The sequence below is a fragment of the Thalassophryne amazonica genome, chromosome 2, assembly GCF_902500255.1.
Source record: "Thalassophryne amazonica chromosome 2, fThaAma1.1, whole genome shotgun sequence".
In the NCBI taxonomy this organism is placed as follows: domain Eukaryota; kingdom Metazoa; phylum Chordata; class Actinopteri; order Batrachoidiformes; family Batrachoididae; genus Thalassophryne; species Thalassophryne amazonica.
In genome coordinates, this window is record NC_047104.1 from 124,337,589 (window position 1) to 124,361,859 (window position 24,271).

A 24,271-nucleotide genomic window follows, 5' to 3' on the forward strand; every position below is an offset into this window, starting at 1 on the left:
GCCGTGCAATAGCGCATTTCATATAGCACCAAAATTGCACGCTAAAAAGAACTATTGCATGGTCAATGAAACAGTGGCAAATGGTATGGGTATGAATAATCCATGTCACGTGACATACAACCCACCAATCAAATGACAAGGATCCACTCAGTCATTATATAATGCATGATAATTGAAGTAACTGAGACATATCTAGATCTACAGTCAAGTTCATAAATAATTTGACAGTGACACAATTTTTGTAATTTTGCCTGTGTACACCACAACAATGGAGATGAAATAAACCAATCAAGATATTCTAGTAGACTTTCAATTTAGTTCAAGGGGTTGAGCACAAAAAAAAAAAAAATCACATTAGCTATTTAACGGTTACAGCCATTTTTATATGTAGCCCCTTTATTTTTAGAGGCCATAAGTAATAGGGCACTGCAATCTCGTTTGAACCCTGCATGATATCATGGGATTTGACCACTTACGGGAACCTCCTCTGCCATTGTGCAATATACACAGCACACTTCACACAGATAAATGGTGTACTGTTTTGTTATCGGCTGCAGTCACCGAAGCAGTTGCGAAAAGTGTTTTTTTTTTTTTGTTTTTTTTTTTACGGTCCCAGTGGAGGAGGGAAGACGAAACGAGTGGGAGACGTCCTGTCAGTAAGTGTTAGCCTATACAGCTAACCAGAGTGGCTGCTTTCTCTCATCTGCAAAACTACCTCGACACATTTGTGCTCCTGAGTCATGAACAAGCTGCAACACATGTCCACTTTCACACCGCATCATCACTTTTTCTTTGCATTTTCACTTTGTTTGAAAGTAATTTCCTCAAAAATGAAAATGCCGTGGTTGGTACCCTGGAAGTAGAGAAAATATGTCATATGCATCATATTTTACTCCTTTAGCGCCTGCCCTCAAACGAGACTGTGGTACCCAATTGGGCAGGCTAAATATAAATAGTATTGTTTATACAAATCTTCACAGGAGATGGATACTTGAATATTTCCAGGTCACTGAATATGTCTTGGACTTCATTTACATCAGTCATGAAGAAATACAAATGGTATGTTACTGTACCGTAAATCTGTCTGGAGCAGGCAGTTCTGAAAAACTGAGTGACCGTACGAGAAAGAGACTAGTGAGGGAGACTGAGGCATCTTTGGAGCTGTTACAGCCTTCTGTTGGTATGACTGGAGAAAGTGTACCAAATGCAACTGTTGTATCTTGCCTCACCAGTTACACAGTTTCATGGTGGAGTGGTACACAGAAATGTTTTCTAAACAAATAAATTTTCCTTGCAGTTTGCTCGAAGACACATGGGAAACTCAAACCTAGATGTGATCGGTTTCCTTGTATGGAAGTCTTTCTCTGCTCAGTACATGATTGATATGATATGAACTGGGATAGAAATTTCAGCAGTGGGCAGGAGTGTGGCTGTGCTCTCACTTTTTAGTAAAAAAAAAAAAGGAAACACGCTAACGTGATTCCTCACATCCTGTCATTTTGAATTGAATAATTCAAAGTGGAGTTTCAAACAATCATGATCTGGGATAATTTTTTGGTGCTATGTAACCAGTCGATGTAATTTTAAAGCTACAGGTGAAGCCACAGCTCTGATATGAGATCATATAGCAAGAAAAAAATTCATGTTCTTTCTTCTAAAAGCACTTTATGTGAAAGAAAGGCTCTTTCAAAACATGTTTTGAATCCTTTGTTCTACTTTCTGTAGAAATGCACAAAGAAGGAGGACATGGATAGTAAAGAACTAGACCAGAGAAAGACCCTACAGAGTCAGAGTGTGGTGAAAACTACTGATGAAAATGAGTTTGAAAAGCAAAGGATAGCAGCAATTGCTGAAGTGGCCAAGACCAAAGAGGTATGGAATTCTCTCTGTGGGTGTGTATCTTAATTTTGTGTTATGGTAAAAGTAGTACATGATGATAAGGTAATTTTTTTTTACCTGCATTGATCTTTGTGGTCTTTCCTTTATTAAGGCTCCACGTACATTTGGTGGTGGTGGAAACGCAGGCAGCAATTTATGCAGTACGACGTCCTCGTGTCGGAGCCGTGACTCATACCAACAACGAAAACGAGATGATGGGGGAGAAAGAATTGAAGGCAGACAAGAAGGAAACTATCGAGAGCTGGTGAGACAAAAATGGACAAAATCTGTAAAATAGTTGTATAATCTCTCTAAAATTTTATTGCAAAACCCTATAATCTGTCACTTAACCATCATTTAATTTCAACAAAATAATTTATTGGTCTCCCCCTCTAGCTGCCACCTTATCGTGGTGGGGGAGTTTGCGTACCCGGATGATCCTAGGAGCTATGTTGTCGGGGGCTTTGTGCTCCCTGTAGGGTCTCCCAAGGCAAACAGGTCCTAGGTGACGGGTCAGACTAAGGGCAGTTCAGAACCTCCATGACCAGTAAAAGATCAAGGACTGAGACGTCACCCGGTTTGGCAGAGCCGAGGTCCCACCCTGGAGCCAGGCCTGGGGTTGGGGCTCGCGCGCAAGCGCCTGGTGGTCGGGCCTTAGCCCATGGGGCCCGGCCGGGCTCAGCCCGAAAGAGTGACGTGGGCCCGCCCTCCTGTGGGTTCACCACCTGCAGAGGGGGCCATGGGGGTCGGGTGCAGAGAGGATTGGGTGGCGGTCGAGGGCGGGTGGCCCGGCGGCCCGGTCCATGCTCACAGCCCCTGGCTGTTGGGACGTGGAATGTCAACTCGCTAGGGGGGAAGGAGCCTGAGCTTGTACGGGAGGTTGAGAGATACCGACTAGAGATAGTCGGGCTCACTTCCACGCACAGCTTGGGCTCTGGTACCCAACTCCTGGAGAGGGGCTGGACGCTTCATTTTTCTGGCGTCGCCCACGGGGAGAGGCGGAGAGCTGGGGTTGCATTGCTTATTGCTCCCCAGCTGAGTCGCCAAGTGTTGGCGTTCACTCCGGTGAACGAGAGGGTCGGGGACAGGTCTCTCACCGTTGTCTCGGCCTACGGGCCGAGCAGCAGTGCAGAGTACCCGACCTTCTTGGAGTCCCTGGGAGGGGTACTAGATAGCGCTCCGACTGGGGACTCCATTGTTCTCCTGGGGGATTTCAACGCCCACGTGGGCGGCGACAGTAAAACCTGGAGGGGGGTGATCGGGAAGCACGGCCTCCCCGATCTGAACCCGAGTGGTGTTCAGTTGTTGGACTTCTGTGCTAGTCACAGTTTGTCCATTCCGAACACCATGTTGGAGCACAAGGGTGTCCATAAGTGCATGTGGCACCAGGACACCCTGAGCCGGAGGTCGATGATCGACTTTGTAATCGTATCATCTGACCTTTGGCCACGTGTCTCGGACACTCGAGTGAAGAGAGGGGCAGAGCTGTCGACTGATCACCACCTGGTGGTGAGTTGGATCCGCTGGGAGGGTAGGAAGCCGGTCAGACCTGGCAGGCCCAAACGTATCATGAGGGTCTGCTGGGAACGACTGGCGGAACCCTCTGTCAGCGAGGTCTTCAACTCCCACCTCCGGGAGAGCTTCTCCCAGATCCCGGGGGAGGTTGGAGACATGGAGTCCGAGTGGACCATGTTCTCCACCTCCATTGTCGATGCGGCTGCTCGTAGCTGTGGTCGCAAGGTCTCTGGTGCCTGTTGCGGCGGCAATCCCCGAACCCGGTGGTGGACACCGGAAGTAAGGGATGCCATCAAGCTGAAGAAGGAGTCCTACTTATCTTTGTTGGTACGTGGGACCCCAGAGGCAGCTGACAGGTACCGGCAGGCCAAGCGTGCCACGGCCCGTGCGGTCGCAGAGGCAAAAACTCCGGTCTGGGAGGAGTTCGGGGAGGCTATGGAGGAGGACTATTGGTCGGTCTCGAAGAGATTCTGGCAAACCGTCCGACGCCTCGGGAGGCGGAAGCAGCTCTCCACCAGCACTGTTTACGGTGCGAGTGGGGAGCTGTTGACCCTGACTGGGGATGTTGTCGGGCGGTGGGAGGAGTACTTCGAGGATCTCCTCAATCCCATCGTCACGTCTTCCGAAGAGGAAGCAGAGACTGGGGACTCAGAGGCGGACTCATCCATTACCCGGGCCGAAGTCACCGAGGTGATTAGAAAGCTCCTCGGTGGCAAGGCTCCTGTGGTGGATGAAATCCGTCCTGAGTACCTTAAGTCTCTGGATGTTGTGGGGCTGTCTTGGCTGACACGCCTCTGCAACATCGTGTGGCGATCGGTGACAGTGCCTCTGGATTGGCAGACCGGGGTGGTGGTCCCTCTGTTTAAGAAGGGGGACCGGAGGGTGTGTTCCAACTATAGGGGGATCACACTCCTCAGCCTCCCCGGTAAGGTTTATTCCAGAGTACTGGAGAGGAGAATTCGACTGATGGTCGAACCTCGGATTCAGGAGGAGCAGTGTGGTTTTCGTCCTGGTCGCGGCACACTGGACCAGCTCTACACGCTCCATCGGGTGCTCGAGGGTTCATGGGAGTTTGCCCAACCAGTCCACATGTGTTTTGTGGATCTGGAGAAGGCGTTCAACCGTGTCCCTCGGGGCACCCTGTGGGGGGTGCTCCAGGAGTACGGGTCCTTTGCTAAAGGCTATCCGGTCCCTGTACGACCGCAGCAGGAGCTTGGTTTGCATTGCCGGTAGTAAGTCAAACCTGTTTCCAGTGCACGTTGGCCTCCGCCAGGGCTGCCCTTTGTCACCGGTTCTGTTTATTATTTTTATGGACAGAATTTCTAGGCGCAGCCAGGGTGTAGAGGGGTCTGGTTTGGGAACCACAGAATCTCATCTCTGCTGTTTGCGGACGATGTGGTTCTGTTGGCTTCGTCAAATCAGGACCTTCAGCGTGCACTGGGGCGGTTTGCAGCCGAGTGTGAAGCGTCCGGGATGAAAATCAGCACCTCCAAATCCGAGGCCATGGTTCTCAACCGGAAAAAGGTGCTTTGCCCTCTTCAGGTCGGTGGAGTGTCCTTGCCTCAAGTGGAGGAGTTTAAGTATCTCGGGGTCTTGCTCACGAGTGAGGGATGGATGGAGCGTGAGATCGACAGACGGATCGGTGCAGCATCTGCAGTGATGCGGTCGCTGTATCGGACCGTCGTGGTGAAGAGAGAGCTGAGCTCTTGATTTACCGATCGATCTACGTTCCGATCCTCACCTATGGTCATGAGATTTGGCTCATGACCAAAAGAACGAGATCGCGAGTACAAGCGGCCGAGATGAGCTTCCTCCGCAGGGTGGCTGGGCGCTCCCTTAGAGATAGGGTGAGGAGCTCGGTCACTCGGGAGGAGCTCAGAGTCGAGCCGCTGTTAATCCACATCGAAAGGAGTCAGTTGAGGTGGCTCGGGCATCTTTTCCGGATGCCCCCTGGACGCCTCGCTGGAGAGGTATTCCGGGCACGTCCCACTGGGAGGAGGCCCCGGGGAAGACCCAGGACACGCTGGAGGGACTACATCTCTTGGCTGGCTTGGGAACGCCTTCGGGTTCCCCCGGAGGAGCTGGGGGAGGTGTGTGTGGATCGGGAGGTCTGGGCGGCTTTGCTTGAGCTGCTGCCCCTGCGACCTGACTCCGGATAAATCGGAAGAAAATGGATGGATTGAATTTATTGGTTGGAGCTTGTTCTGTGTTCTTCTTGGCATTCCTGAAGTCTAATTTCATTGCTCAGAGACTGAGTAAAGCAAGGACTTAAAAATGTAGAACTTTACAGTAGCTTGCAAAAGTATTCAGCTTCTTGGTATTTCATACATTTTAATTTATTTATGCCATTTCAAATACAAAAGTAAAATCAGGTTTCTCAATATAAAAATGTGGAAAATTATGTTCCTTAAACTCAAACTGAAAACAAATCTCTGCAACTTGATATAAATTAATACAAAATATAAAAGCCAAGATGATGGTTGCATAAGTAATGGGCTCCTTTGGTATAATACCTTCAAATAATCAGTTTTATTGCCAGTTTTCTTCAGACACGTCGATACATGAACATTTCCAAGTCACTGAATAGGTCTTGGAATTTATTTACATAAATTATGAAGAAATACAAACAGTATGACACTCTATGGTAAATCTGTGTGGAGCAGACAGTTCTCAAAAATTGAGTGACTTCTCTGGCTCTGATTGGAGAAATTGCGCATAGTGCAAGTTTTCCATTTTGCATCACCAGTTATACCAGTTCATCATGAAACTATATAGAGGAGTATTTTCTTTCACCAAAACATCAAATTTTATGAGGGACCCTGAGATATTGCCAAGGCAGTTGAGACATATAATCCCTCCGGTGAGTTCTGGGTCTTCCCTGGAGCATCCTCCCAGTTGGATTTCTCTGGAAGACACACCGAAGGACACAACCAGGGAGGGGCATCCTCACTAGATGCCCGAAACACCACAGCTGTTTGTTTGTTTTTTGTTTTTTTTTGATGTGAAAAGGCAGTGGCTCTACTCAGAGTCCCTCCCAGATATTTGCGCTTCTGACCCTGTCCCGGAATGTAAGCCCAGTTACCCGACGGAGGAACCACAACGTTTTTTTTTTTTTTTTTGGTCATTAAGTTCATGACCACTGGTGAGAATAGGAACATCAGTTGACTGACAAACAAATTATCTGACTCCTTTTTAAGCAATTCTGCTATGATAGTAATAAACAGACATGAGTGAAAACAACCCCATTATGAAAGTAATATACCAGCCTTGATGAATTCCCTAACATATTTAGTATTGTAATTCTTATTAATGGATCTTTTTTAAATTCTTTTTTATTTCTCTACAATCTTACATATTTTTGTCAGACTGACACTTTAACTCTATCTCAATATTACCAAGTAACTATCATCCATCCATGTTTCTGTACATTCTCTAACATCTCCAGAATACCTTTTTCACCTTTTGTGTTATCTTTGGTTGTGTCTTGTGTGCAGGTGGATGAACGTGCTCTGAGAGACATCATGGAGATGGGCTTTAACAGGGAGGCTGCTCGGCAGGCTCTGATGGACAACAACAACAACCTCGAAGTGGCACTAAACAGCCTGTTAACTGGGTCTTCTGGTTGCAGACCTACTCAGGTTTTAGCTGAATCCAACAAAGTGCAATCAAGAGGTTAAGGAAGATACACACATACCCTACTTACACCTTGTTTGAGTGTTAAATGGGTCTTATTTGATCACCCCCCCTTTTCTTTTCCCTTGTGGTTCTTCTCAGCAAGAGGACGGGGAAGAGGTAGATCCAGAAACAAGGATGACGTGGAGGGAGCAGGAGGAAGGCCTTCTGCTCCGAGCACCCTGTTTGACTTTCTGGAATCCAAGATGGGCGTTTTCTCCATTGAGGGTGGGCTAACCTGTCTGGATTTATACTGGTCTGTCATTGTCATCTTCAAGTTTATTTCATTCATACTTTAACTTTCATCTCAAAAAAAATTTTTTTGTTGTTAATTCTCAAGTCAGTTGTACTGATTATATGATTGTTCGAAAGCCAGTTGTCTACTAGCTTGATAACTGAGTAAGTAAAATGATGAGTAACAATTTGAAGATTGAAGTAATTGGAAATTGAACATCATTTGATTTTACTTCTAGGCTGTACATAAAGATAGGCATTGTGGGTCTAAGTCGCATTTAAATTGGTGCTGACATCTTATGCTCTTAAGTTAATTTCAAACCAGAATTTATGCAGTTGATATGTGTGTGAGTTTTTTGTGTGTCTATGGTTAACCACTACAAATAATCAGGTATGGATGTAGAAAATATGGTATGGAAATAGAAAAGAAGGGTACTTTTTTGCATTGTGGGAAAGGGCAAGTGTACATTCATAGTTTAAAGTGATCAAATTCTTGATTTAGTCTGCATTGTTAGCACAGAGTTCAGCTATCCAAATGACACCGTTTGCGACTGTGTAACTTTGTATATGACTTTCTTTGAGTCTCTCCTTTAGTGGACCAAGATGAATCAATCAATCAATCAATCAACTTTTTTCTTATATAGCGCCAAATCACAACAAACAGTTGCCCCAAGGCGCTCCATATTGTAAGGCAAGGCCATACAATAATTATGAAAAACCCCAACGGTCAAAACGACCCCCTATGAGCAAGCACTTGGCCACAGTGGGAAGGAAAAACTCCCTTTTAACAGGAAGAAACCTCCAGCAGAACCAGGCTCAGGGAGGGGCAGTCTTCTGCTGAGACTGGTTGGGGCTGAGGGAAAGAACCAGGAAAAAGACATGCAGAGAAGGGGGGCAGAGATCGATCACTAATGATTAAATGCAGAGTGATGCATACGGAGCAAAAAGAGAAAGAAACAGTGCATCATGGGAACCCCCCCACAGTCTACGTCTAAAGCAACATAACCAAGGGATGGTCCAGGGTCACCCGATCCAGCCCTAACTATAAGCCTTAGCGAAAAGGAAAGTTTTAAGCCTAATCTTAAAAGTAGAGAGGGTATCTGTCTCCCTGATCTGAATTGGGAGCTGGTTCCACAGGAGAGGAGCCTGAAAGCTGAAGGCTCTGCCTCCCATTCTACTCTTACAAACCCTAGGAACCACAAGTAAGCCCGCAGTCTGAGAGCGAAGCGCTCTAATGGGGTAATATGGTACTACGAGGTCCCTAAGATAAGATGGGACCTGATTATTCAAAACCTTATAAGTAAGAAGAAGAATTTTAAATTCTATTCTAGAATTAACAGGAAGCCAATGAAGAGAGGCCAACACGGGTGAGATATGCTCTCTCCTGCTAGTCCCTGTCAGTACTCTAGCTGCAGCATTCTGAACCAACTGAAGGCTTTTTAGGGAACTTTTAGGACAACCTGATAATAATGAATTACAATAGTCCAGCCTAGAGGAAATAAATGCATGAATTAGTTTTTCAGCATCACTCTGAGACAAGACCTTTCTGATTTTAGAGATATTGCGTAAATGCAAAAAGGCAGTCCTACATATTTGTTTAATATGCGCTTTGAATGACATATCCTGATCAAAAATGACTCCAAGATTTCTCACAGTATTACTAGAGATCAGGGAAATGCCATCCAGAGTAACGATCTGGTTAGACACCATGCTTCTAAGATTTGTGGGGCCAAGTACAATAACTTCAGTTTTATCTGAGTTTAAAAGCAGGAAATTAGAGGTCATCCATGTCTTTATGTCTGTAAGACAATCCTGCAGTTTAGCTAATTGGTGTGTATCCTCTGGCTTCATGGATAGATAAAGCTGGGTATCATCTGCGTAACAATGAAAATTTAAGCAATACCGTCTAATAATACTGCCTAAGGGAAGCATGTATAAAGTGAATAAAATTGGTCCTAGCACAGACCCTTGTGGAACTCCATAATTAACTTTAGTCTGTGAAGAAGATTCCCCATTTACATGAACAAACTGTAATCTATTAGACAAATATGATTCAAACCACCGCAGCGCAGTGCCCTTAATACCTATGACATGCTCTAATCTCTGTAATAAAATTTTATGGTCAACAGTATCAAAAGCAGCACTGAGGTCCAACAGAACAAGCACAGAGATAAGTCCACTGTCCGAAGCCATAAGAAGATCATTTGTAACCTTCACTAATGCTGTTTCTGTATTATGATGAATTCTAAAACCTGACTGAAACTCTTCAAATAGACCATTCCTCTGCAGGTGATCAGTTAGCTGTTTTACAACTACCCTCTCAAGAATCTTTGAGAGAAAAGGAAGGTTGGAGATTGGCCTATAATTAGCTAAGATAGCTGGGTCAAGTGATGGCTTTTTAAGTAATGGTTTAATTACTGCCACCTTAAAGGCCTGTGGTACATAACCAACTAACAAAGATAGATTGATCATATTTAAGATTGAAGCATTAAATAATGGTAGGACTTCCTTGAGCAGCCTGGCAGGAATGGGGTCTAATAAACATGTTGATGGTTTGGATGAAGTAACTAATGAAAATAACTCAGACAGAACAATCGGAGAGAAAGAGTCTAACCAAATACCGGCGTCACTGAAAGCAGCCAAAGATAACGATACATCTTTGGGATGGTTATGAGTAATTTTTTCTCTAATAGTCAAAATTTTGTTAGCAAAGAAAGTCATGAAGTCATTACTAGTTAAAGTTAATGGAATACTCAGCTCAATAGAGCTCTGACTCTTTGTCAGTCTGGCTACAGTGCTGAAAAGAAACCTGGGGTTGTTCTTATTTTCTTCAATTAGTGATGAGTAGAAAGATGTCCTAGCTTTACGGAGGGCTTTTTTATAGAGCAACAAACTCTTTTTCCAGGCTAAGTGAAGATCTTCTAAATTAGTGAGACGCCATTTCCTCTCCAACTTACGGGTTATCTGCTTTAAGCTACGAGTTTGTGAGTTATACCTGATTTAAAGCTCTCTTTTTCAGAGGAGCTACAGCATCCAAAGTTGTCTTCAATGAGGATGTAAAACTTTTGACGAGATACTCTAACTCCCTTACAGAGTTTAGGTAGCTACTCTGCTCTGTGTTGGTATATGACATTAGAGAACATAAAGAAGGAATCATATCCTTAAACCTAGTTACAGCGCTTTCTGAAAGACTTCTAGTGTAATGAAACTTATTCCCCACTGCAGGGTAGTCCAACAGGGTAAATGTAAATGTTATTAAAAAATGATCAGACAGAAGGGAGTTTTCAGGGAATACTGTTAAGTCTTCTATTTCCATACCATAAGTCAGAACAAGATCTAAAATATGATTAAAGTGGTGGGTGGACTCATTTACTTTTTGAGCAAAGCCGATAGAGTCTAATAATAGATTAAATGCAGTGTTGAGGCTGTCATTCTCAGCATCTGTGTGGATGTTAAAATCGCCCACTATAATTATCTTATCTGAGCTAAGCACTAAGTCAGACAAAAGGTCTGAAAATTCACAGAGAAACTCACAGTAACGACCAGGTGGACGATAGATAATAACAAATAAAACTGGTTTTTGGGACTTCCAATTTGGATGGACAAGACTAAGAGACAAGCTTTCAAATGAATTAAAGCTCTGTCTAGGTTTTTGATTAATTAATAGGCTGGAATGGAAGATTGCTGCTAATCCTCCACCCCGGCCCGTGCTGCGAGCATTCTGACAGTTAGTGTGACTCGGGGGTGTTGATTCATTTAAACTAACATATTCATCCTGCTGTAACCAGGTTTCTGTTAGGCAGAATAAATCAATACGTTGATCAATTATTATATCATTTACCAACAGGGACTTAGAAGAGAGAGACCTAATGTTTAATAGACCACATTTAACTGTTTTAGTCTGTGGTGCAATTGAAGGTGCTATATTATTTTTTCTTTTTGAATTTTTATGCTTAAATAGATTTTTGCTGGTTATTGGTGGTCTGGGAGCAGGCACCGTCTCTACGGGGGTGGGGTAATGAGGGGATGGCAGGGGGAGAGAAGCTGCAGAGAGGTGTATAAGACCACAGCTCTGCCTCCTGGTCCCAACGCTAGACAGTCACAGTTTGGAGGATCCAAAAAAATTGGCCAGATTTCTAGAAATGAGAGCTGCTCCCTCTAAAGTGGGATGGATGCCGTCTCTCCTAACAAGACCAGGTTTTCCCCAGAAGCTTTGCCAATTATCAATGAAGCCCACCTCATTTTTTGGACACCACTCAGACAGCCAGCAATTCAAGGAGAACATGCGGCTAAACATGTCACTCCCGGTCTGATTGGGGAGGGGCCCAGAGAAAACAACAGAGTCCGACATTGTTTTTGCAAAGTTACAATAACACATAATATGAATAACACATACGTTTGCATATGGCATTGTTAACAAAACCGCTGATTTCTTGCACATTTGCACCATCAGAAGATGAAATTTGGGAGGACTATTTAATATAATGAACATTAAGCAACAAGGAACTTGCAGTAGCGAATGAAAGACGGTGCCTCGAGCCTCTCAGCCTATTGTTTCACCAAAGCCAAATTATTTGATGCCATTAGAGACTGCTGCCATTTACTAGTCAAATGATGTGTTGCATACTTAGAAAGCTATTACAAGCTGGAGGTCACATAGCAGAGATTTTGTCGCTATGTACCAGCAAGCAATATTAGACTTTTTATTAGGGCTGCAACAACGAATCAATAAAATCGATAAAAATCGATTACAACAGGCGTTGGCAACACATTGCTTCATTGATGCGTTGTGTCGAGCGATTATGGCGCCAGAAGCTGCTGGCCACTTCTGACGCCAGTAGTGACCACTGCACAGAGCAGATCAGACGCTGTTTCGTAGAACTACACAGTTAGAATATGGCAGATTCAAGTAGACCAAAGAAAGTTAAGACTTTAAAAGTGTGGGAGCACTTTACGTTAAACAACTCAAAGACGTTTGTTAACTGCAACAATTTTCACTGGACTGAGGAACTACACAAAGTCTTACTTTTTAGTTTTTTGGAAGTACACAAAGTCAGTGCACGGCATCACGGACTAACTGTTTTTCCAAGTTGACTGAGAACAATTTTGGACTCCAATTTAAAGTTCATGTTGGACTGTTGATGTCAAAGCGCCAGTGGAACACCAAAATGTAAGTCACTTTTCTGTTGTTTAAAATTAATAAAATATCAAATGACAAGGATCTATTTTATCTGTTATGTAAAACAAATAATGAATGATGTTTCATTCTTTCAATGGAATGAATATTTAATTCGGTGAAAGCTGGAAAAAACCATCAGCTTGGCTTCACCTCGTTGAATGGAACATTCCATATTTCACCTCATGAAATATTCATACCATTGAACTCATAAACATTCATTATACCATTGTACAACCCATTGTCAAAGTTTAAAACAACCAGTGAAAAGACAGATTACAATATTTAATCAAACCTAGTATTTCTGCTTATCAGCTGATTGGAGAGCCATAGTTGAGGTGCTAGTTGTACCTATCCATAACTGATTGCTATATGGCAAAAAAAAAAAAAAAAATCACAAAGCTGAACTATAGCAAGCTGGTTGTGACTTCTATTTTTGCATCCGCTAAGGATGTAATAAAATGACCTGCGTTTATCTGTCTTCTTTTTTTTTTAATGCAGATACATATTAGACCCTGGAATACTCCATTAAATTTTGGAGGTGATCTGGATTCGGATCCAGATTCTGCATCATGTTTCACTTTATATAGTCTTTGAAGGATTACGTCAAAACTACTTCATGGATTCTCATCAAATTTTTGCCATGGATACATATTAGGTGATGGAAGACTCCATTAAATTTTGGACGTGATCCAGATCTGAATCCAGATTCTGGATCAAGATATCACTTTATGTACGCTTTGAAGGATTAAGTCAAAACTACTTCAGGGATTTTGAACTACTTCAACACAGATACATATTAAGCCATGGAAGACTCCATTAAATTTTGGAGGTGATCTGCATCCGGTTGCTGGATCAAGCTTCACTTTATATAGCCTTTGAAGGATTATGTCAAAAATACTTCACAGATTCTCAACAAATTTTCACCACGGATACATATTAGGCCATGCAAGATTCCATTCAATTTTGGAAGTGATCTGGATCCGAATCCGGATTCTGGATCAAGATTTCACTTTATATTTGCTTTAAAGGATTATGTCAGAACTACTTCACGAATTTTGATGAACGTTTTAACACAGATACCTGTTAGGCCATGGAAAACTCCATAAAAGTTTGGAGGTGATCTGGGTCCGGATTCTGGATCAAGTTTCACTTTATATATTCTTTGAAGGATTACATCAGAACTACTTCAAGGATTCTCACCAGATTTTCACCACAGATACATATTACGCCATGAAAGACTCCATTAACTTTTGGAGGTGATCCGGATCCAAAACTGGATTCTGGATCAAGATTTCTCTTGATATACGCTTTGAAGGATAACGTCAAAACTATTTCATGGATTCTCACCAAATTTGCACCATAGATAGATATTAGGGCATGGAAGACTCCACTGAATATTTGAGGTGATCTGGATACGGATCTGGATTCTGGATAAAGATTTCACTTTATATATGCTCAGGTACAATCAGAACATTTCAGCAGGATCAACACGTATAGACAGACGACCATTCATCCTCGCGCCTGTGGTTAATTGAGACTCCACAAAGACAGATGCTTGGATTTTGTCTGTTTAAGGAAGCCAGAGTACCTGGAGTGACTCCACACAGATATGAGGAACACTGTCTTCTCACATTGGCCCCGTCTCTGATTTAAAACCCCAAAACGTTTTGCTATCAGGCAACAGTATTATCCATTGCACCTTTGTGGTACACCTACTACACATTAACAACAGTGTTTCCATTGTGCACACACCTTTTAAATAAATACAGCATCTCTATCTGTGAGGTAGCATTTAGATTTCTATATGCTCTGTTGTCACCTCAAAATGAGTAACTATGTAGTGGAGGACATGTTTCATAATCACAGTTTTATTTTCATTGCTCCATCTTAAATGATTAAGTTTTGGCTCTTTGTGCTTTGTTTTTTTAGACTCAAAGAGTCATACACCTCAGATCCATCATGAGAGCAAAGTGAATTTGTCCAACTCAGGCTATTACTCCAAAGATGCGTCGCAAACAAAGTCCTTCCATAATGGGAACAGACAACAAAAGAATGACAGACCACCTCGCTTCCACAGGAACACAGATTTTCCGAAACCTGGTCAGGAACTTCTCTCTGACCGTACGGCTTCACAAACATTGTCCCAAACCCAGCAGTGGAGGGGCCAGGAGCGATGGACACGTGACGCACCTGACAGATTGCAAAATGACAGGAGAGAAATGCGAAATGAGCAGAATTTACCTTGTACAGTCACTGCTACTTTCACACGTTCAAAAGAACCAACACAGCAGTTTGGTGGATCTTTACACCAGCGATCCAAAAATGGAGATGGTGCTGGTGGTAACATGGCAGGGCCTTCTGCCAGGAAAGGGGCAAAAGACAACCCACCTGCATCAAAACTTTCTACAAGCACTAACACAGAGGCAAAAGGAAGTAATAAATCGACTGATGGCAGACTTGAGGAATCCAACAGTAATAGGAGAAAGGGGAGGATTGATCGTCCTAATTCAGAACATTTTGGTCGTCAAATGGAAAGTGGCCCATTTAACTTGAATTCTACGGGAGCAAACTCAGTGCTGAGCCAGCAAGTGCAGTTCGTCCAAGGTTATCAATTTACACCAGGCGATTCTTCTAATTTCCACAATGGACATTTGTCATACAGAAGAACTGGGCCAATTAAGCCAACAAACTTATCTGGTCCTCCCAACAGGGAGCCACCACCCAAGAAAAATCCTTCTAATAATCCAGGACCTAAAAGAAAGTCAGGACAAAAAGGCCAAGGTCCTCGAGGGCCAGACAAAGGCCAGATTCTGGGACACATGTGGAAACCTGGAGACCAGTGCCTGGCACTGTATTGGGAAGACAGCAAGGTAAATCGTTATTACCCCTAGTAACATGTCACTAGTTTCAAAATAATTAAGGCTTTGTATTCAAAATATGGCAAAGAACAAATTTGAGACAGTGCACTGAAATGTAAAAAAGTACACGAATACAACAGTAGAGTAGGCAGCTCAGTGGATAAGGAGCTGTGCCTGCCAATATGTAGACCTAGGTTCGAATCCTGCTCACGCTACATGTCTGTTTCCTTGGACAGGGCACTTAATTTATATTGTCTCTGTCCACCCAGCTGTAAATACCATATTAGGCTCGGGAAATAACCACTCCGTGGGAAGTGGTAAACTCTTATCCCTTTGACGCTATGAAATCCAGTGATAAAGCATTGGCACCAACGGGTCTCAGGGCCTATATAGGACTTACTTCACAAATTCAACACTAAATCGGACTGTGCCATACCGTCAGATACACTTGTAATGGTCGGAGTAGTACTTTGATCCTCTTTAAATACAGTGCAGCCTCTGGTAACATCTGTAGCTACCAACCTAATTTATGACAAAAGTTACAAATTGCAGTGAAAATTAGAGCTGCAATGATAAACCGTTTAACCAGTTAGTAATTGGGTATTAAATTAGTTTACAGTTATTATGAGAAAGAGGGGGGAAAAAAAGGTCCAAATTCTGTGATTCAAGCTTCTTAAACATGAGTATTTTTGATTTATTTTACTATTTTCTTTATTCTTCTCTGGCAGTAATATCTCTCTGGGTTGTAGACAAAACAAGGTCATTGAAGGCATCATTGTGGGTCTGGGAAACGTTGATATTTTGTGCCATTTCACAGCATTTTATGGACCAAACAACACATCAGTCAGTTAAAGTCAGTAAGTCAAATTAATTGAATATGGAAAATAATCACTTTTTGCAGCCCAATTGAAAATACAAACTGATTATAAAATTAAATGCCTTTTCTTTGTCGGTCAGAACATCACAACCTATTTGTGTGTCAGTTGGTGGAGAATTCATTGCTTCTGCAGTTGTAGTTGATGACATGAACAAATTTATAAAAAAAATAACTAGGTTTCTCTTTGTCTGCTGTCTGCGTTTGTGTGTCCTTGTACAAGTTTTACCACGCAAGTATAGATGCTGTCCATCCATCAGGCTCCACAGCAGTTGTTGTGTTTAGTGATTATGGAAACTGTGAAGAAGTTCTGCTCCATAACATCAAACCTGTTACTGCTGAGATCTTGGTGAGAGCAAACAACTACATTAATTTGATGAATGACCCATTTTTTTTTTTTTATTAAGACCACAAGCTGTTTGTAAGTCATAAGTGCAGACATTTATGATGAAAAAGGCACATCTGTGATGTGCCTTTTTCATCATAGATTTGTTTGAAAAAGGCACATCAGTTGGAGGAGAACAGAATTTGACTTTATTGGAGAAACAGATTTCATTTTTTCTAATCTGTATGGAAAACATGAAATAAAATGGTATTTTTATCAATCCTGTACTGTGTGAAATGCACTGCTCATCTGCCCCCCCCCACACAAAAAATTTGTGCGTATAAGCCCATTTTTTAATTCATATATATATATATATATATATATGAGAGAGGGAGTTTAACTATAGGAAATATTTACATTTTAGATTACTGCTTATAGCTACATTTCTGAAAGATAATCTGTTTCATGTAGGACACCCTTCTTTTAAGAGGTCCAGAGCTGTTCACAAAAGTCAGATCATTAAATGTAACGGATAACATAGCTAGAAGAATAAATGATTACATTTCATTTATAAGCTGTTTCTCCGAAGCTCCTTACCAATACATCCTGTGATGCAACTTTTGGGCCAATTATTAGCAGCTAGAAATGTGTTTTGCCCCCATTTTAGTTGAGCCAAACCTGTGACAAAGATGTACATGAGGAATCAGTGTTTAAAATGAATCTCTGGTTACCCACAGTAACATCACAACCAATATCAAATGTACAATGGCAGGAGGAAGATGACGGTTACTATGACAGCTCGCTAGAGTTTCGTCGTGGAGGAGATGGGCAGCCAAGACGCACACGACCCACCCAGCAGTATTACCAGCCTCCGCGGGCGAGAGATTGAATGGATGTTGTACTGGTAGGTAAATAAGCATGAAATGATTTATTTTTGAATTTTGTAATTTTCACCATAAGCATCAGCACAACCATTGTGAGGACTGGCGTTTGTATAGGCTCGTAGTATGGGAAGACACACAGATTCTGGCCATCATAGGGTAGAAAATGAAGTACCTTGAAATATGTAATGTAATTTACCATTTTAAAGGGTACCTGTGAAGTTTCAGAGATTAATATCTGCTCAGTGTGGAGGCACAGCTGAATCAACATTAGGATCACCTTGCCACGGGCAAAAAACAATGCATTTTTGAAGATTCCTGGACCATACTTTGACTATTCTACTTACTTAAAACTATATGCTTCCTACGGCGTGTCCCTATTTCCGGTCCAATACGTGATACGCAAACATGTGACATACACCAAAATGTGACATACAGCAAGTGAGAGAGATTTGTTGTGAGTACCAAACAACAATGCACTCTAACTCGTGACATAGTTCCAGGCTGGTTCTGTTAAATCTAGAATGCTATAGAGCGTGACCTGCATAAATTGTGACGTCCGTGTATCATTAATGGACCTGGTATCAAATACATTCAAAGAAATACTGACTAAATAGTAACTAAATCTTAACTATACCTTAACAGTTAGTGACATTCCATAAACAGCTGCGTCATTGGTTTTGTGACGTACAAAAATGTGACGAACTCTGTTACAGGAAACAATGAGTGTAGGCCTACATGTTCCCATGCAACAAGCTTATAAGATACAGAGGCATCACCATCCCAGGGCAACTTCGTCCAGTTTTTTAATTACCTCAAATCAAAAGTCAAAAAATGATAGGCGTCTTCATGCAATTTAAAAGCAGTATAGTTTCTCATGTTCAAATCGAAGCAGGTGTCAGTATGCTGTAAATTAAGTTAAAACATGGTATGTTTCTTTCATTATAGTCCCTGCAATTAAAAAAAAAAAAAACAGGGTTGTGGGGTGTTATATTGTAATGGTAATATTGTAATTATCCACCGTAACTTTTGGAAATTAATGAAATGAAATTGACAATGTCTGTATTTTTCAGCCTGTTAGCTCATTTCATTGCTTTAAATTAGTTTATTTGATATTTGCTGTAACCATAAACTCCCAAATTTTATTTTCTCATGGTTCACGCTCACTGCGTAGCAGAGATTACATGCTGTTATGAGGCAGTGGTGCACGTTAGTGTTTCAGAAAGCTTCTGCATTGTTTAATGAGCCATAATCCTCACTGCGTCAGCCAGGAGAAACACAAAACCTGTAGCATGGCAGGAGGAAAAACACTCCTTCAACAGGCACTTAAATGGCTTGTCTCAGTCTGAACCCATAAACCAGTGTAGAAATAAAGTTCAAACCAGTTCAGGTGATAGACCTCTCACCACTAGGTTGGTAATTTTGAGGAAAGTGAAGCAGTTTATCAACTTTTCCAGTAAATTCAACATGTTAAATTTACCGTGTGTGTGCATTTTGTAATGACATCAAATTTAAAAGCAGAAACAACTCTGGCTTATCTTTATCTAAATTTTAAAAGGATGCCCTGTAAACTCACGGCAGAAACAAATCAAATCTCTACAACATTCATTCATTTTCTACACCACCTCATTCTAATTTAGGGTCACAATGGAGCTGGAGCATTTTCCAACAGTCACTGAGCGAGAGGCCAGGTACACGCTCGACAGAACAGCATTCTGTCGCAGAGCTGCATAACATACACACAAGAACACATTCACATGCTCACTCATACCTGTGGTCAGTTTAGAGTCACCATTTCACCTTACCTGCATGTTTTTGCAAGTTAGAGGAAGCTGAAGCACCTGGAGGGAGCCCACACAAGGAGAACACACACATTCCACACAGAAAGGACCAGGTGGGAAGTGAACCCAGGACCTTTTGCTGTGAAGCATCAGTGCCGCCCTCTCTACAACATGACATAAATGGATTTTTTCAAAAACTATATGGATTTGAATCATGTGCGCTTGCATCAGACAAGCTTGAACCTTCGTGCGCATGCATGAGTTTTTTCACGCCTGTCGGTTGCGTCATTCGCCTGTGGGCAGGCTTTGAGTGAGCACTGGTCCACCCCCCTCGTCGGATTTTTATTGTTTAGGAATGGCGGAGCGACTGCCGCTTTGGTCCATGAAAATTTTTTCAGAAGCTCTGTCAGACAGCCAGATGGAAACCATTTGGAAGATTCAGATGGCTTTCGGTGAAGATTCTATCGGTATCACACAGATTAAGGACAATTAAAACTGGATTAAAAACGGCCCACGGCAGCGGAGGGCGCACTGCGCCCCGAGTGGCCATCGACAGGCTGGAACGAGCAGATCACTTCCAAATTTAAGGCTCTGTTGATGCAGGACGTCGTGTGACTAGCAGAGAAGTTTCAGAAGAGGTCGGGATCAGCAATTTATCGGCACATTCCACTGTTAAAGGAGATTTTGTTATGAAAGACGTGCATACGGATTCGTGCGTCGGGACGCAGCCGCTCATGCCGCTGGACAACAGCACCTCCGTGTTGGAAGTCTCACAGGACAAGTTGGAACATGCCCAGCTGTTAAACAATTTCTCGGATACTCACTCGACTGAAAAGCCACCGAAGCCGTCTGAATCACACAGAGGCGTTTTTTTTTGTTGAGCATTTTTTTTATTCGGCTCCGTGCCGACACGCGAAATCCTCCACACGTCTTTCATTACAAAATCTCCTGTAACAGTGGAATGTGCCGCAAAAGTGCTATGTCCAGCTCTCTTGCCATTTCTGTGGTAGTCACACGATGTCCCGGATCAAACAAAGCGCCAGTCTCTCAGCAACTTCTCAGACAAAGGAATTCTGACGAGGGGCTGGACGACTCCTCCCACAAGGAGTGCTCACAGGCGAATGACGTCACCGACAGGCATGGAAAAACTCACGCATGCGCACGAGGGTTCAAGCATGTCTGACGTAAAAACATATGAATGAAATCCATATAGTTTTTGAAAATAATAAAAAGGACCTATACTTTATTGACAGACCTCGTAACTACCTTAATACCAAAAGATGTACAGAAAACAAATAAAGAAAACCATAATTGAACACAAATATATCTAACATCATGATGCTTGCTCCACCATGCTTCACTGTCTTCGCAATGAACTGGGGCTTGAATTCAGTTCTTGGGGGCCCTTTGGCCAACTTTCTGTGGCCCCTTGACCCAATAAGGACAATCTTCCTTTCATCAGTCCACAAAATGCTGCACCATTTCTCTTTGGGCCAGTTAATGTGTTCTTTGGCAAAATGTAAGCTCTTCAGCACTTTTTTTTTTTCCAACAATGGAACTCAGCAGGGGCTTCTTGCTCATAGCTTGGCTTCACATAGGCGTCTTCTAATTGTTACAGTACTGACCGGTAACTTTAGATCTTTGATCACCTTGGAGCTTCTTTGATCAACATGAATAGCGATTGTCTGTTTTCTTCCACGTCTTTCTGATTTTGTTGCCATTCTAAAGTGCCTGAGATCATTTTAGCTGAGTAGCCTATCATTTTCTGTACTACTTATGTTTTTTTCCCTCTCCAATTAACTTTTTAATCAAAGTATGCTGTTGTTTTGAAAAATGTCTGGAACGACCCATTTTACTGATTGTCAGAGAAATGCACTACAACCAGCATGTACAACATTTACTGCCTTTGTTCTTAAATAAGGGCCACCTGTTTGACGCCTGTTTTTTTTTTTTTTTTTTTTTTTTTCTCAGAAAGAAAATGCAGACTGCTGTGTTTTTAACTGCTTAATGCTCCTTTTTCTTCACTTTCTGTAAAGTAATAACAAATTTGATGATTGGTTTCTTGATGTGAATAAAATGTGCAGTGTTCCCAATGCATTTGCGTGTATGGAAATAAAAGGTATAAGGATTTACTCACTTTTTTTTAAACACACTGCTAGCATTTTGAACACAACTGTAGCACAGTTATTATCTTGCATTTCAATCTAGTAGAGTAAATAATGGGAAGAGATGGAGAATGAAGAAATTGAGTCAGGAGATTATACATGATTGGATTAGTACTGTACTGACACTAGAATAAACCTAATAAAGGCCTGGGCATACAAACAAAAATGACATAATCTGAAACTGTCTGTCTTAAAAATGTTATTGTTCTGCACTAATTTGTTGGCATTCATACTAATGCTCACTCTACATATTGTTAAATTATAACTTTGTTTTTCTGTTTTTTCCCCCTTCAGTCAGTCTGCTTGTCCCATATCCTTCCACGACAGAGGTTGTCACTTTCCTGCAACAATCCTGAGTGCTTCCTAAGGGTGTAAGTGACTGCATCTTCAGGACTTACAGAACTTTTCAAAGGGCTTGGACAACATGCAAAAAAAGTAAAACAAAAACCCTGACATACATGTGTTGTAAAGGACATATCAACTGTTAAAAATTTTTGATTTATTGAATGACTGAATTATTGTATTAATAAATAGTTATTCAAATATGCAGCTGATTTATTTTAATGTGTTTAATTGTAAATTTTGAAATAAGAGTAATGCAGAAAGCAAATACAGGACTGTTTCTCTGGTAGCAGCTAATAAGGCTTCAAATAAACTTCTCAAGTTGAGACCTGCTCCACCATGTAGATTAATTCTTCTCGTCTAACTTGTCTCTGTCGTTTCCCCTCTTATGGATTGGCAGTCGTACTCCATGGAAAGGAGCTCAAGCTCATTTGTTGTGTTCTCTGAAGCAAATCCAAAACGCAAACTAATCTCTTCCCCCTGTAATTGAGATGGTTACACTGGAGAGATATCATTTTGCACATTACAAAAGCGTCTTTACCAAGCTTTTCAAACACTGTGCACACACACCAGTATGTCACCTGTGTGTGGGAGAGACACAAGTTTTATACATTGAAACAATTTCCACCTCTGCTCCAGTTTCTTTTGTAGCCACAGTAGGAGATAACTGGACAATGTGGCAGAGGTCAACAGCGGTCACCACAGCTATACTGTGTCACTGGTCAAATGGTTTTGCTTCATTTTCCAACTGATGTTCCAAGCAAGCACAGATGAATAATTAATGGGTGGCAATATGGAATCCTATCTGTTTGACAGGAACTGAAAGTGAAGCTTGTGAATGGGTTCTCGTGGACTGAAGACACTCCCTACTGCTGTGTTTTCTGGAGTATAAGTTGTATCTGTCAGAAAATGCATCATGGTAAGGGAAAAAAACATTTAAGCAGTGCGGAAGTATGTAAGTCACAAGAATTCAAGAAAGAACATTTTGTAACAATCTGGAAAGACTATTGAGCCACGCACTAGCCGATAGAACATACGCCAAATATCCTTAATGCTACACCTTGTTTCCACTCTACTGAAAAGGTACTGAACACTGATTTTTGACATGTAAGTCGCTTCGGAATACAAGTTGCTGGAACTCCCAGTGTTGTCAAAAGACCGCAACTTACATTTGTATGTACAAGTTTGGGCACCCCCAGTGGTGGGCACAGTTCCACTAATCCGCTAACCGTTAATTATTGAAGATAATGTTTTCCTTATTGGATTAGCTTTTCAGATAACTTTGAAAACCATCATCGGACCAATTATATTCCGATAAGTTTTGGTCCGATAATTTTTAGACCGCTAACATTTTTGCAGACGTAGCTTTTTTGTAGTAGATGCGCAGTTCTGTCCTCTGGTTCCAGAATAAACTGCTCTATCCTCTGCAGGCAAATGAGAACTGATCATAGAAAAGACAAAAAACTCATTTCTTTTGACCCCATACTAATACGCTGGCAATAGCACCCAAGTCATCAGAGGCATAGAGTTTTAACTTATGGTTAGAATTTGAACCAAACTAATTTCAGGCAAGTTATTTAAATATCAGATATATGTTTTAGTTTTAAAGTAATGCACTAATTTTGAAGGTTTTAGTGTGGACATGGTGTGTGTGCAGTGCATTATGGGAAACGTTCACGACAGGAGAAATGCATTTGAGACGCTCTGATCAGGCTCCACACGGACAACAGCAATATATTGATGAATGAATATATTCTCTGGGTTTATAGATGTTGTTATTGTTTGTTTTATGTAAAAATGCCAGAAGAAGCCCACATTGCTTTTCCAAAAGCTAAAATTATTCAGGCCGTGTGATCTAACCAGCGTCAAAATGCATAGAACACTGCCATCTACTGGCGACCGGTTATATCGGTGTTTTTGACTGCAGGATTTTAGAATTATCTATAGGTTTCCAAAACCTGAGAGACCCCACATGTGGAGATAAAAACAAATCATAGATCTGACAGGTTTAGTTGTACAGTGTGTGGTGTCAGCCAAATGGTAAATGGACTGCATTTATATAGCGCTTTTCCATCTGCATCAGACACTCAAAGCGCTTTACAATTATGCCTCACATTCACCCCGATGTCAGGGTGCTGCCATACAAGGCGCTCACTACACACCGGGAGCAATAGGGGATTAAAGACCTTGCCCAAGGGCCCTTAGTGATTTTCCAGTCAGGTGGGGATTTGAACCCAGGATCTTCTGGTCTCAAGCCCAACACCTCAACCACTAGACCATCACCTTCCCCACACGGTAAAAACAACACACAAACAGATTTCACACACGAACATTCCCAGGTCAAACACCTCGCTTTCTGATTGGCTGCATGTCACATTTAGCTATTCACGTCCTTCTTAACACACCACACACATTATATTTAGCGTTATCACGATTGTCGGGGCATCCTTAAGATTGCCGGAAGGGGAAGATTGGGTCCGATATCAGCCTAATTATCTTGCCATGTGAACCAGGCTTGATGTTATGACACCTCACGGAGCGACTGATCTGTTATAACACCGCACCGA

The 24,271-nt window shown here is 42.1% G+C and overlaps 1 protein-coding gene across 3 annotated transcripts in view; it reads left to right on the top strand.

Annotated features, from left to right (window-relative positions):
- Nucleotides 1-22,037, top strand: part of tdrd3 (tudor domain containing 3) — a 55,624-nt gene extending 33,587 nt beyond the window's left edge. The window contains exons 7-14 of one of the 3 annotated variants that reach the window (XM_034192946.1): nucleotides 1,726-1,872; nucleotides 1,991-2,143; nucleotides 6,888-7,065; nucleotides 7,168-7,293; nucleotides 14,408-15,348; nucleotides 16,434-16,559; nucleotides 17,308-17,439; nucleotides 21,657-22,037. In XM_034192946.1, coding sequence (XP_034048837.1) covers nucleotides 1,726-1,872; nucleotides 1,991-2,143; nucleotides 6,888-7,065; nucleotides 7,168-7,293; nucleotides 14,408-15,348; nucleotides 16,434-16,559; nucleotides 17,308-17,424 — 1,788 coding nt within the window. In that variant the 3' untranslated portion in view covers nucleotides 17,425-17,439; nucleotides 21,657-22,037. Of the gene's footprint in view, nucleotides 1-1,725; nucleotides 1,873-1,990; nucleotides 2,144-6,887; nucleotides 7,066-7,167; nucleotides 7,294-14,407; nucleotides 15,349-16,433; nucleotides 16,560-17,272; nucleotides 17,440-21,656 lie in introns of those variants that run through there. The other 2 variants (XM_034192956.1, XM_034192963.1) reach the window with 2 other exon arrangements.
- Nucleotides 22,038-24,271: the final 2,234 nt, after the last annotated feature.